This window comes from Protopterus annectens, chromosome 12.part0 (genome assembly GCF_019279795.1).
Source record: "Protopterus annectens isolate FY-2018-M chromosome 12.part0, PAN1.0, whole genome shotgun sequence".
Classification (NCBI taxonomy): domain Eukaryota; kingdom Metazoa; phylum Chordata; order Ceratodontiformes; family Protopteridae; genus Protopterus; species Protopterus annectens.
Window position 1 is genome coordinate 1,361,513,770 of NC_056746.1, and position 13,818 is coordinate 1,361,527,587.

Below are 13,818 nucleotides of genomic sequence, written 5' to 3' on the forward strand. Positions count from 1 at the left end.
AAAACATTTAGGATTACCATTCTTTAGAGCTGTGGCTTTATATTTAGAGTCATTATATATTGTTTGAAAAGGTAGTCAAGTTTTCACAAGGTTTTTCTTTTTCATTGCTTTGTTTTTGGATTTTTAACATGCTTTTTATAGTTTGTGTTACAGTTTACTGACCCTCTAAACCTTACATGAAAAATATAATGTAGAATAAAGATGAACATTGCAGTTCTTGAACTAAAGCTATTAATTAACCTGAGTGGGTGTGTTTGCATGCAGTTTGCTCACTGCTTCCAATCTTTTTCTTGAAAGGAAGTTTCATATTGAAAATAATGCCTAGCCTTTTGAAATCATAATCAGGAAAGATATTTATCTTATTTATTGATTGATTGATTTTGGGGTTGTTGATGATTTCATTTCATGTTAACATCTTGCATTTCTGTTTTAGTTGCTTATTATATAGGTATTTGTCACTGGACAATTTCCCCTCATCTCATGGGAGTAGTGGAATGTGTAGGTTCGATAACAGTCTACCCAGGCCTTGTCCAGTAACCCAGGTTACCCAGTATCATCCACCCACAGCTGTGTGTTCCGGAAATGAAGTGAGTTCTTATTTTTGATAATTGCATCTTCTAGTAGTATTTGTGAAAGACTGCTTTAACCAAAACATAGTGTTTATCATTAAGAACTCTGTTTTTGCTGCACTTCCAGATCCTAACTGCATACATCTGAACATTTTTGTCCATCAAATGGGCATTGCATTGCCCTTCCTGGTGTCCCACTCATAAACTACAGCTTGATCCTGATAGGTACAATCTTTTCGCTGCCCAAAACCCAAATACTTCACTAGAGCTGAGGTCTAAGAAAATGATTTGGGAGAGGAGGCATAAAAAACAACTCTAAAGCAAAGTGAGACTGAGATCAGCTTTGTCTGTCTTTGCCACAGAAGTTTTGATTTTACATCAAGACTTTCTCTGATACCTTTCCATAATGTAGTCCTGCAGGGTCATCTAATGGGAAGCACGTCTACCAGTGTACATTGGATATAAAAAGTGCACACACCCCTGTAAAAGTGCCAGGTTTTTGTGATATAAAAAAATGAGATCACAATAAATCATTTCAAAACTTTTCCCACCTTTAATGTGACCTCTATAACCTGTACAATTCAGTTGAAAAGCAAACAAATCTATTAGGGGAAAAATATAAAAAATAAAAAATGTACAATAATCTGGTTGCATAAGTGTGCACACCCTTAAACTAATACTTTGTTGAAGCACCGTTTGATTTAATTACAGCATTCAGCCTTCTTGGGTAGGAGTCTATCAGCATGGCACATCTTGACTTGGCAGTATTTGCCCACTCTTCCTTGCAAAAGCACTCTAAATCTGCCAGATTGCAAGGGCATCTCTTGTGCACAGCCCTCTTCAGGTCACCCCACAGATTTTCTATTGGATTTAGGTATGGGCTCTGGCTGGGCCATTCCAAAACTTTAATTTTCTTCTGGTGAAGCCATTCTTTTGTTGATTTGGATGTATGCTTGGGGTCACTGTCGTGTTGAAAGGTGAAATTTCTCTTCATCTTCAGCTTTCTAGCAGACACCTGAAGGTTTTGGAACAAAAGTGACTGGTATTTGGAACTGTTCATAATTCCCTCCACCTTGAATAAAGCCCCGGTTCCAGCTGAAGAAAAGCAACTCCAAAGTATGATACTGCCACCACCATGCTTCACCATGGGAATGGTGTTCTTTTGGTGATATGAAGAGACTGAATGTATTGTTTTGCATTGTTTTTCTGTGTAAGAAAAGGCTTCCATCTTGCAACCCTACCCCATAGTCCAGACATATGGAGAATACAGGAGATTGTTCTCACATGTAGTACACAACCAGTACTTGCCAGAAATTCCTGCAGCTCCTTCAGTGTTCCTGTAGATGTTCTTCATGTTTCACTGTTGCAGTCATCACATTTGGGTTATCTGCTTGCAGAAGCCCTCAGTCGGCCTGATTAACAAAGTCTTGGGTCCTGCGTCAGTTGCTGTCTCTTCTTCTGTGACATCAGGTCATCAGGGGTACAAAACATGCAGCCGACGTCATTACATCAGTCTTTCTTGCCGTGCGGTACCCGAAATAGAAGCAGTTTGCAAGTGCCTGTCGGCCGACTCCTAAAATTTTCATTTCCGAGTTTCAGAACCAAAGTCTTCAACTAAAAGCTAAGTAGCCCGTTGGGTAAACTTTTTTCTTGCTCTAAACCGATGTCAGTCTGATGATCAGGATTTACCTTTATCTACCTATGAGGATTCTGATGCTGAGGACTCTATTCCCTCTGCTTCCCTCCAGAGGATTTCTCTTTTGGTGAAACCTTGCATACTCTCAGGGAGCATTTTCGTTGGGAAAGTCAGGCTTTATCTGATTCTAAAAAGAGGCTTAGGGATTTCTTACTCCTGACCCAAATTCACAGGCCTCTACTGAGAATGTGAGATGCTTCAACTGTGGAACCTGTGGATGTGTCTACCTTGGATGGGTCTGGAGCCGCTGTGCAGGCACCGGCTTCTAAGGGAGTATTCAGACCTACGGACGTGCATATTAAACCAATGCCTCCTTCTTTACCTAGGCCTAAATCTCGATCCATGCCTAAAAAAATGATGCCCAGGCTACATGCTCAGGCCTCTATGCCTAAAAAACAAATGATAAGAATGGCTGAAGATCTAATAACTCTAATCAGGGGTAGCCCCCCCCAATAAGAGGCCTAGAACTGAAGTTGATTATGAATCTTCTGATCAGAATTCTGTTTTTTTCTGATTCTTCTGATGATCTGGATTTGCCCTTATCTACTTATGAAGATTCTGATGCAGAGGACTCCATTCCCTCTGCTTCCCCTCCTGAGGATTTTTCTTTTGGGGAAACCTTACATACTCTTAAGGGAGCATTTCCACTGGGAAAGCCAGGATTTTTCTGATTCAAAAAAGAGGCTTAGGGATTTCCTTCTCCTACCTCAGCATAGACCTTTAGCTATTCCTCCTGTACTAGACATTATTGATGATGCTTTTTCGAAATCTAGTTTGGCCCCTGATTCTCTGCCTCCTGCTTCCAGAAAACCTGACAGATACTACAGGGTCTCTGAGTCCCACAAGTTCCTTTTTAAAAAATCCTATTGCAGATCCAGAGACTATTTCACAGGGGCCCAAGGGCATTAAGGCTTCTACTGCTAAAAATCCTACCCCTTCTGATAGAGATTCCAGGGTGCTGGATAGATGGGGGTAAGAATGTTTACACTTCTGCAACCTTGGCCATTAGGGCTTTAAATTGACAGTTTCATATGTTAAAGTATCAGCAACATGTTATTGGACTGCTTAAACAGAAAATGATGTTGATTCCTGACTGTGTGGAAAATAAAGAATTACTGGATTTAATGCATTCTGCTGAACAAGTTGGAAAACATACTTTGCAATGTGGCTTTGATTCATTAGAGGCCTCTTGCAGGGCTGCTGTTACTGGGTCTGTGCTCAGAAGGCATGCTTGGCTTAAGGAACAATCTTTGCCTGATCATATTAAAGCTAAATTGTTGGATACTCCTTTAAATCAGGACCGCCTGTTTGGCAACAAGGCTGAGGAAGTTCTTAAAAAGATGGAAGATAAAGCTAAATCTATGCAAACCATTCAGCCTCCTAGGTCTAGTAGGCACTGGCCCTGTAAGAATTGGTCCTTTCCAGCCCCTTCCAGGTCTTCTCAAGCCAAACCCAGACACAGCAAAAACCCCAGGTTTCAGCCCCAGGGGACACACAGAACTAAGGATTGGGGGGCCTCCACTCCCAAATCTGGGAATAATAAGACTCCCCTCATAGTAAACTGTCTCAATGGCTTCCTTTTAAAATTTCCAAGCACTTATCATGTGACTGCCCCTTTGAGGGGAAGGATTGCTCTTCATGCAAAGAATTCAGAACTCATTACCCAGGACAAAAACAATTGGCCACAGAAACCCTGCTATCTGCAAGACAAATGCTGCAAGCCTTGGGATTCATGGCCTCTTGCCTTCTTCTAATTCCATATGCAAGACTGGATATGAGGAAACTACAGTGGTATCTAAAAAGCCTATGGTGTGAACATTCTCAAGACCTGGAAACAATGATTCCTATCATACCTTGCCTTCGCCTAGAGTTCCTTTGGTGGGCAGAGGCCTGCCACCAAAACAAGGGACTACCTTTCACACCACCCCCTGTCACCCAAATCCCTAACAACAGACGCATTGGACTATGCATGGGGGGCTCACCTGACAGGGAAGTGCATTCAGGGCAAATGGAACCAAAGTCAAATGCACCTGCATATCAATCAAAAAGAAATGCTAGCTGTACAGAATGCTCTGACAGCCTTCAAGGACCACATTCTTCCAGGACAACTAATGGTAAAGACGGATAACGCCACTGTTATGTGGTACATAAACAAGCAGGGGGGTACACATTCTTACCCTCTCTGCAGACTAGTCATGGCACTGTGGAACACAGCCTCGAGCTACCAAGTGCACCTACAAGCTCAGTTCCTGCCAGGAAAATTAAATACACTGGCAGACGGACTAAGCAGAAACCTCAGGGACCCACACGAGTGGAAACTGGAACCAAAGATTTTCAACATGTTAACAAGCAAATGGGGGAGCCCAGATATAGACCTGTTTGCCTCCCCCCAGATAGACCTGTTTGCCTCCCCCCAGAATCAATTGAAAAAATTTTATGCAAGGGCTCCCCACAGACAAGCATGGAAGGTGGATGCTCTGTCCTTCAGCTGAAAAAAACTATCAGTTTATGCCTTCCCTCCTCTGCCTCTGCTCTCCAAAGTACTACTAAAGATCAAACAAGACAAACCAAGGATGATTTTGAGTGCACCAGCCTGGCCACGCCAGCACTGGTACTCCCTCCTCTGCAGTATATCACTGTTGGCCCCATGGCACCTGCCTCAGACTCCTACCCTGCTGTCTCAGCAGGAGAACCAGATTCCGCACCCTCAGCTTCAAACACAGAACCTAGCAGCCTGCCTAATTACCTAAGCTCTCCTTTACCATCCCTCAGTAAACCAGTGATGGATGTCATTTTAGAGGCAAGGGGGCCTAGTTCTAGAAAATCTTATGCTGAAAAATGGAAAAGGTTCTGTGCCTGGAACCAATCCCAAGGGATGAGCACAGCAGGGCCCAATTTACCTCAGATTTTACTATACGTAACTGAGATGCTTCACAAGGGCCTGTCTTTTTCCTCAATAAAAATTCATGCCTCAGCCTTTTCAGCTCATTATAACACAGAACCTCCGCTCTTCTCTCATCCACTGCTCAAGCAGTCCTCCAGAGGGGCCAAAAAATTTAAGACCACCCAGGAAAGCTCCAACTCCAGCCTGGGACCTTAACTTTGTATTGAAGAAACTCATCCTTCTTCCTTTTGAGCCAGCTGCTACTGCAGATTTAAAATTCCTTTCTTGGAAAACAGGTTCCCTTTTAGCCATCACTTCAGCAAGAAGGGTATCTGAATTACAGGCCCTTATGGCAGTGTAGCCTTTCATCATCTTTCATGCGGGCAGGGTGTCCCTCAGGACCAATCCCTCTTTCATGCCAAAGGTGGTATCCAGTGTGGCCTTTAATCAGTCCATTCATTGGCCAACCTTCTTTCCTAATCCACAGAACAAAGGAGAATGGATATTGCACTCCTTAGATGTGCACAGACAACTTAGATTCTACTTGGACAGGACTAAACCTCAAAGGAAATCTGAACAACTACTGGTGGTAATTGCTGCAGGGACAGAGGGGAAGGCTGTTTCAAAGCAGAACATTTCCAAATGGATAGGCCATTGCATTAATTTCTGCTATAAGCCCCATGGAAAACCTATCCCACAGGGGATCAGACCCCACTCAACCAGGGCTGCATCTACCTCTACAGCCTTTCTCAAGAGGCGTACCTACCAGGGACATCCTAGAAGCTGCTACCTGGAGTTCTGTACATACTTTCACCAAGCATTACCATTTGCCAATTTTCTCTAAATCCAGAGCTGGCTTTGCCACTGCAGTTTTGCAGGGCCTTATAGCTGGTCCTAATACTGTCTAAATTCCTCCTCCCATTCTTAGCTTTGGGAATATACCCGAATGTAATGACTGCAACAGTGAAACACGAAGAACGTAGTACAGTTGTGTACACTTACCATAAATGTAGATGTTCGAGTGTATTCCCTGTTGCAGTCCTGGTTACCCTCTCTCCAGCCCCCTGAGTTTTTTTGGCTATACCTCTTTTCTCCTTTTCAATGCTTAAAAGCTTTTTGGTGTATTTGCTTTTTTGTTTGAGGTATAACCTTGTATGTTTATAGATTTAATTGCTTCCCATTAGGGGGGCACCTGGCATCTGGGGCAAGAAAATTGATGTAATGATGTCGGCTGCATGTTTTGTACCCTTGACAACCTGCCGTCACGGAAGAAGAAACAGCAACCAACGTAGGAACCAAGACTTTGTTAATCAGGCCGACTGAGGGCTACTGCAAGCAGATAATCAAAATGTATTGTAATGACTGCAGCAGTGAATACACTCGAACATCTACATTTATGGTAAGTGTACATGACTATACTGTCTCTTGGCAACCTCCCTGATCAGTTTTTGTCTTGTCTTTTCATCAATTTTGGAGGGATGTCCAGTTCTTTGCAATGTCACTGTTGTCCCATATTTTCTCCACTTTTTGATGACTGTCTTCACTGTGTTCCATGGTATATCCAATGCTGTGGATATTTTTTGTACCCTTCTCCTGACTGATACCTTTCAACAATGAGATCCTTTTGATGCTTTGTAAGCTCTCTGCAAACCATGGCTTTTGCTGTATCAATAAAGAAACACCAAACGAAAATAGCAGCCAACTGGAAAAATCTTTACTTTTTTCACTGGATTCTGGTACCTCGGCCTTCGCCTTCAATGGAATGAATTATTACATACAAAACCAGTCATTAAATACACCAGTTAATCACATAATCAAACCATTAAACAATTAATTAAATTGAATAATTTTTTGTCAAAGAACTCCCTCATAGACCAATACTACATTACAACGAAGAAATAGATAATATAATTAACAATGTTATATATCATATTTAAATCTCTAGATTTAACCCATTGGGATGTAAAGTTTTATAATTTACTATAAAATTTGATTCCATTCTTAATAGTTTTTTATGAAAATTAGAGTTTGCCCCCCCACCCCCCTCAGGTTTAGCCAAAACACTAAATATTAAATTTACACATTCACCATTGTGGTACTGATGAAAATGATTAGCCACTGGACTATCCAATCTAACATTCCTAATATCTCCCATGTGTTCCATAACCCTCAATTTAACCTTTCTTTTTGTTTGTCCTATATACCATTTTTTATTCTCACAATTGCAACCAATTATATAAATTACCCCAAAAGAATTGCAATTAAAATAATCAATGGTATTATACTTAATGCCATTTATTTCACTGCCATCCAAATTTACAATATTTTTAAATATCTTACACCGTCCACAAGCAAAAGCACCCGCATTCCTAACTTTGTCCCTCCTACCTTTATATCTAACCAACTCCTTCAGGTTACTACACCTGCTATGGGAAAAAATAATCTTATTAGGTATTATAGTTTTAAGAAAATCGTCACCAATAATAATGGGCCATAATTCTTGGACCATTCGTTTCAGACTAGACGAAAAAAGGGAATACCTATTGACAAAAAATATTTTATCCTCATCATCTGAAACAATATTACCCCTATAGGTTATTTTCAAAAATCCTCTATTATTTTTGCTTTCCTTGTTGTTATAATAAGGATGAAATTCCAAAAAACCCAAATTTAAATCTCTTTCCACTTTTTTTCTATGTGACACAATATTGTTCCACTGATATCCCCTATTCTTTAATTTTTCACAAATTAAATCAAATTCCCTTTTAATATTCCTAACCTCTGATGTATTTCCAGCAATTCTTTTAAACTCTCCTAAAGGTAAAGAATTGATTAAATCAGTGCTATGCATACTTGTAGCATGCAGAAAATTATTGACTGCCATTGTCTTGTGAAATGGTTTATGATGAATTTTTCCATCGCAACCAATATAGAAATTAATATCCAAAAACTGGATGGACCTTGTATCCACAACATAAGTGAAGTCCAAGCCACATGGATTCAATTTCAAATTAGATATAAAATCATTGAACTCCAATGGATCACTCTGACACAAAAACAACAAATCATCAATAAATCTTTTATACACAATTACATTTTTGTGAAAAAAAGTTGTAGTATACAAAAACAAATTTTCAAAATACCCCATGAAAATGATAGCATAGGAGGGAGCACAGCTAGCACCCATTGCCATGCCTTCCTTTTGTAAATAATATTTTCTATCAAATTCAAAAAAATTGTGAGTGAGACAAAATTCCAAAAGGGAACTAATAAATGATGTTCTAGGTCCATCCCCCAGAAATTTAAATACTGCATCCAACCCCCATTTGTTAGAAATAGAAGTATATAGGGATTTTACATCAACACTTGCCCAATAAAAATTATCCTGCCAAATTCTGCCCTTAAAGCTATCACAGACTTCCTTGGTATTTTTAACATGAGATGGAATTCTTATGACATGTTCCTTTAAAATAGAGTCCAAAAAGATACCCACATTTTGTAGGAAGGCCCCTTTACCACTAACAATTGGATGTCCTGGGGGATTATACAAATCCTTATGTACTTTAGGTAAAATGAAAAACCTCGCAACATTTGGATTTTTTATGTATAATTTTTTCACATCCCCAGTAGAGAAAAACAGAACTTTTGCTGTATCAGGCAACTGAGTAAATGTCAGGAAAATCCCACTAGGACAGCTGAACTTTATTTGTGGTTAATCAGAGTCTCTTTAATTGATGACAGGTGTGTACCCAATAAGACTGAGTGCTGTAATTAAATCAAAAGGTGCTTCAACAAAGTATTAGTTTATAACTCAAGGAAAAACAAAGAACGTGGAGTAAACTCTCCTCCTAGTGCATCCAACGTATAATAATGATAAATCCCAGACACGGAGGAGAGAACACAGCTGAAGATGGATATTCAAATATGTTCAATAACAATCAAAAAAGTCCCACATAAAACAAAACAGTTATTAGTTTGAGTGTGCATATTTATGCAACCAGCTTATTGTAAGTTTTTTTTTTTTTTATTTTCCACTAACAGATTTGTTTGTTTTTCAATTGAATTGTACAGGTTATAGGTCACATTAAAGGTGGGAAAAGTTTTGAAATGATTTATTGTGGTCTCATTTTTTATAACACAAAAACCTAGCATTTTAACAGGTGGTGTACACTTTTTATATTCACTGTAAGTGTGTGAGATACTGTCATAGCTTTGTGTGTTCCCTACCTCATCCAGTATTAGCACATGAAAAGTGCCTGTCATTTCCAAATAAAATGAATGGAAGTAAACTATTCTGACATCCAAGGACTTTTCTACAGCTAAGATAGGCAGATTCCTTCTCATCAATAGGAGCTATCATGACTTTTACCAAAAACAACCCCACTGGTTGGTAGTGGATGCCCTAAGCTTGGAGTACTCACCCAGACCATCTACACAGGTGCTAAGCAGTATGTCTGACACTGTAATTTGGCAGCCTGTAATTTCATAAGCGATTCTGAGACACAGGTCATAATTAGATGATCAGGTTTGCAGAATAAGGTATTTGCATTATCACCTGAAGCAGACGTTCTGTTGACGAATGTGAAAAATATATACAGGTATACATGCTCCCAAACTGGAGAAAGGTTGTTTGCTAAGTCTACCAAATGTGGGTGAATTGTAAATAACCTGCAGCATCACCACCAACTTTCTAAATACTTTACTTCTGTAAAAAGTGCATCAATAGACAAAATAGTCAGAATCATGTACTATATGTCCACACATACAGCATAACACATGCACTATATCCCCACACATGCAGACACACATGCATAACGTTTTCTTGTACATGTACATTGTACCAACTCATGTGCAACCCACACTTGCCATGCATTCCCACATTTAGAGTACACCTGCACCGAAGACCCACACAGTATCCACACGAGTATAGTTCCAAACGAGCAGACACAGATGTGTTATACTCACATTAGTCTGCATTTCCAAAAACACAACATGCATATAAACCCACACATGCTCTGAATACCTGCACATAAAATAGATACCCACACAGGGATTTAGGAAATAACAGATGAGGGAATGGATACTGACCACTTGTAGGGAAACCCTGTTTTTCACTCTTCTCTTTCATCATTGTCTGACCCTTTGTTTTCACTTTACTGTCCTGGTCACCAACCCACATACAGATGAGTCTGATTAGATGGCTGATCACATGACCAGCTTATCATGTGTCTGAGACATTCCTGTAGCACGTTTCAATTCATTTAAAGGTTGTAAAATCTGTTACTTCTTCTCTGTAATGCCCCCTGCTAAACTTGCTAATGCATGCTAAGAGCTGAATGCTGGCATCTATGTAGAGAAGACATAGTAAGGGTTATGACTGGAGACAGGGTCATACTTTTTTGTAGTGCATGGAGCTGTATCTGCTCCATGTACTGCTTAGTTAACAGAAAAAAGTAGAAGCGTAAAGTGTTTTTCTGGCTTTGAAACCTGTAAAAGCATTTACTGAGCACTGTCAAAAGGATAGCAGCATGCCTCCTAACTTCCTCTTGTAAGAATTCAGACAAATCAAAAGATAATGGAAGAATAAAGGATTAAAATCAGGGATACGTTTTAAATGTTCTAATTCACTTAGTGAATAGAACAATCTTTTTTTTTTTTTTATCAATGTGCATTTTCTGAATAAGAAATATGAAATTCTAATGACTGGCATTTTTGATGGACTGTAATCCTCAGTGATTTACCAGAAAACTAAAAATGCTATGAGAGGCGGTGAGAAGTATGAAACAAAAGGAGGAGGTGTTTCGCATAATTAGGGACAGCTAAAAGGTACAGCAGGCATAAACAAAGTACTCCTCTGACAAGGTAAAACAGATCTTAAAAGCTGTTAGCATGAGACACAACGTTAACAGTGATTAGGGAATACTTAAGGTTTTGTTAAGCTCCCCAAAGGTACAGTTAAGTGTTTAACAAGTTTAGCTTTTTCAAGATTCCGGAGTGTAATGATGCTCCGAGCACTACAGCAGTGTTATTCTTACTGCTGCCCTAAGTAAAATATCAGAACTAGAAGCCATGCAGTAACCTACCCATCAAGGTGTACTTCTGTTCTTCAAAACTAGAAGCCATGCAGTTACCTACCCATCAAGGTGTGCAGTAACCTACCCACCAAGGTGTACTTCTGCTCCGCTGGTTACCCAGTCAAATCCATCATAATTTTGTCACATGACCATCCACTTGTGATTACGTACTGTATCACCTGAAATCGCTCAAACCCCCCCCCCCTCCCACACACACACACACACACACACACACACACACACACACACACATTTTTTTGTACTATCTAGATTTTCCTTCAGAAGTGTAAGTTAGGGTGGCATGCCCTTTTAAACAAAAAAGAAAAAACTTGGATAATTAGGCTGGGAGGTTTGTTAACCCTGGCCTTAATGATCATTTATAATTCGTTGTTGGGATAACAGCCTTGTAATGGTGTTGTTGCTTTAAATTTTGTAATTGTTTAATTAATCAAGGTATATAATTATGTCAAAATGGTTTGTTTGCTTATCACTGAAGAAGGCAGGTTGCCGAAACCGATCTGATAGTGTGTTTTTTTTCAGTGTAGTCACAATAAAGTATACTTTTTACTCTTTGGGCGCTGGATTCTTTTGTTGGAAACAGCTTTCTTTCTACCAAATGTGATGTCACATTATGTCAGAAAATCTAAATGCACTCCAAGAATGTTCACAAGAATGTTTCTGCTTGAGCTGATTTTTACAAGCTGTTAGAACTGAACTAATGTGATGTAAGCTGGGGTGGGTCAAGCAGACATAGTGAATCCATTTTGTTAGGATTTGGTTGTATTCCATTCTCCTGTTGCCCCTCTGCATTTATTTTTGCCATCATCTTTTTTTCCTGATGGGCAAACATTCTTTTCATTTGTTGTTTCATAGTTTCTAATGATTATCATTTTATCTTGTACCTTTTGAGATCCGTAATGGCCTCCTTTGCCCAGTGGCTTAGTTGATTCTGTTCACTGTTATTTTCGGACTTGCCCCATTAAGGGATGTGGATATGTGACATTCACTAAAGTTACATATTTTTAGATAGTGAACAAAAGTGCTGAAACCATTGGAGGAGCTGACATTACGGCTGACTTAGGTAGGCAAACCTGACTAGGCCGTCCTAATTTTTTTTTGTACAAGTGCGTAAGCAATGTCTGCTCATTTCTGTTTCTCTGACAGTATAAACACAGTTTCCCCTCTGTCTGGTGAAAATGTGGTGAAGCAGTAGCTCTAAGCCTTATTCTGAATGTTGCTTACCACTTGGCTTTCTTAAGTAATGATGTTTGAAACTGTGTCAACAAACATAAGCAGCTCTGTGTTTTAATCTGGTCTTCTACAACAGCTCAGGTCTAAGTTGTAAAGTAGTGTTTCACAGGAAAGTGCATCAAGATGGACTTTTCATAATTTATTAATCTGCCCTCAGATCAATGTCCAGGTAACAGTGTCTGTCTCCCGCCCGGGTGGTTATGTGCTACTGGTGGAATACATCAATGAAGATGAGGCTATGCAGAACATGGATGTGGTGGTGAATACCCCAGGCACCGACAGCCAGCTGGGAAAGGTGTTAATCTACAAGTGCAAGTTCAGGTAGGCAGCACTACTTAATCACAACTATAGTGCAGACATTAGAACGTGTCACAACAGCTTGCTGACTGCTCCACCTGCTGATGAAATGTAGATTACATTGAGGTTTAAATTAAGCTTATCAACTGAGCATTTTTCCTAGCTCTCCTTAATTTGAACATTTAGCCATTCCAGACATATATTGCTTCATTTGTTCCTCACACCATGCATGCTGTTACTCCCTTCATCATCCTGTGAGATGGGTTCCCCTTTCATTATCAGTCACCTCACCTTTCCAGACAGTGAGAGGCAAGAGTCATGTGCCATTTTACCATCTTACTTGACTGTCACAGATATTTCTATGTGCATCTAGCCAGGGTCTATGTTAGATAATTGGACTTTCAAAAGTTCGACTATCATATGGTTGGCACCATATGATCGCACTTTTAAAAGTTCGAATATCTAAGAAAAAAAGTAAACTACACAAATAACCTACCTGAACATTTTAAGCAGGGAGGCAAGCCCCCGTGCAACGGCCACATGAAGAGGGGCTGCACCCCCCATTCTTTAAATATACCAACTCCGAGATCGCACTACAGTGCAGAAAAGGGAAATCTTCCCATTCCACACTGTATGTAGATCTCTGTTAAAACATTCAAACTTTCAAAAATTCGATCATATGGTGTCAACCGTATGACAGTCGAACTTTTGAAAGTTCGATTTTCTAATATAGACCCTCTAGCCAGACCACATTCCTTTATATGTTTGTGCTAGAACATGCAGTGATGGTCCCTGCATGCACCAAGGAAATGCCATTGCTGTCCTTAGATTACCATGCATACCTAAGACTTTCTTCTGTGCCATGTAACTCACTGTCTGACTTTTTCCAATAGATATTCTTTGTTTGATATCGCATCACCACCCTCTCCCAAACAGGTGAGTCAGCAATAGATGCTCACCTGTCTTCATCACAGACTCCTCCCCCAGTCACAGGCCCCTCCTCTATACATTCTGACTGTTTCTACACCCGGGTCTGCTGCTCAAGCT

At 39.9% G+C, this 13,818-nt stretch overlaps 1 protein-coding gene across 1 annotated transcript in view; it reads left to right on the forward strand.

Moving 5' to 3' along the window:
• The window catches only part of LAMA5 (laminin subunit alpha 5), a 1,615,491-nt gene that overhangs the window by 884,191 nt on the left and 717,482 nt on the right, over nucleotides 1-13,818 (forward strand). The window contains exons 26-27 of the mRNA XM_044090412.1: nucleotides 434-587; nucleotides 12,632-12,795. Of these exons, the coding sequence (XP_043946347.1) occupies nucleotides 434-587; nucleotides 12,632-12,795 (318 nt within the window). The remainder of the gene's footprint in view (nucleotides 1-433; nucleotides 588-12,631; nucleotides 12,796-13,818) is intronic.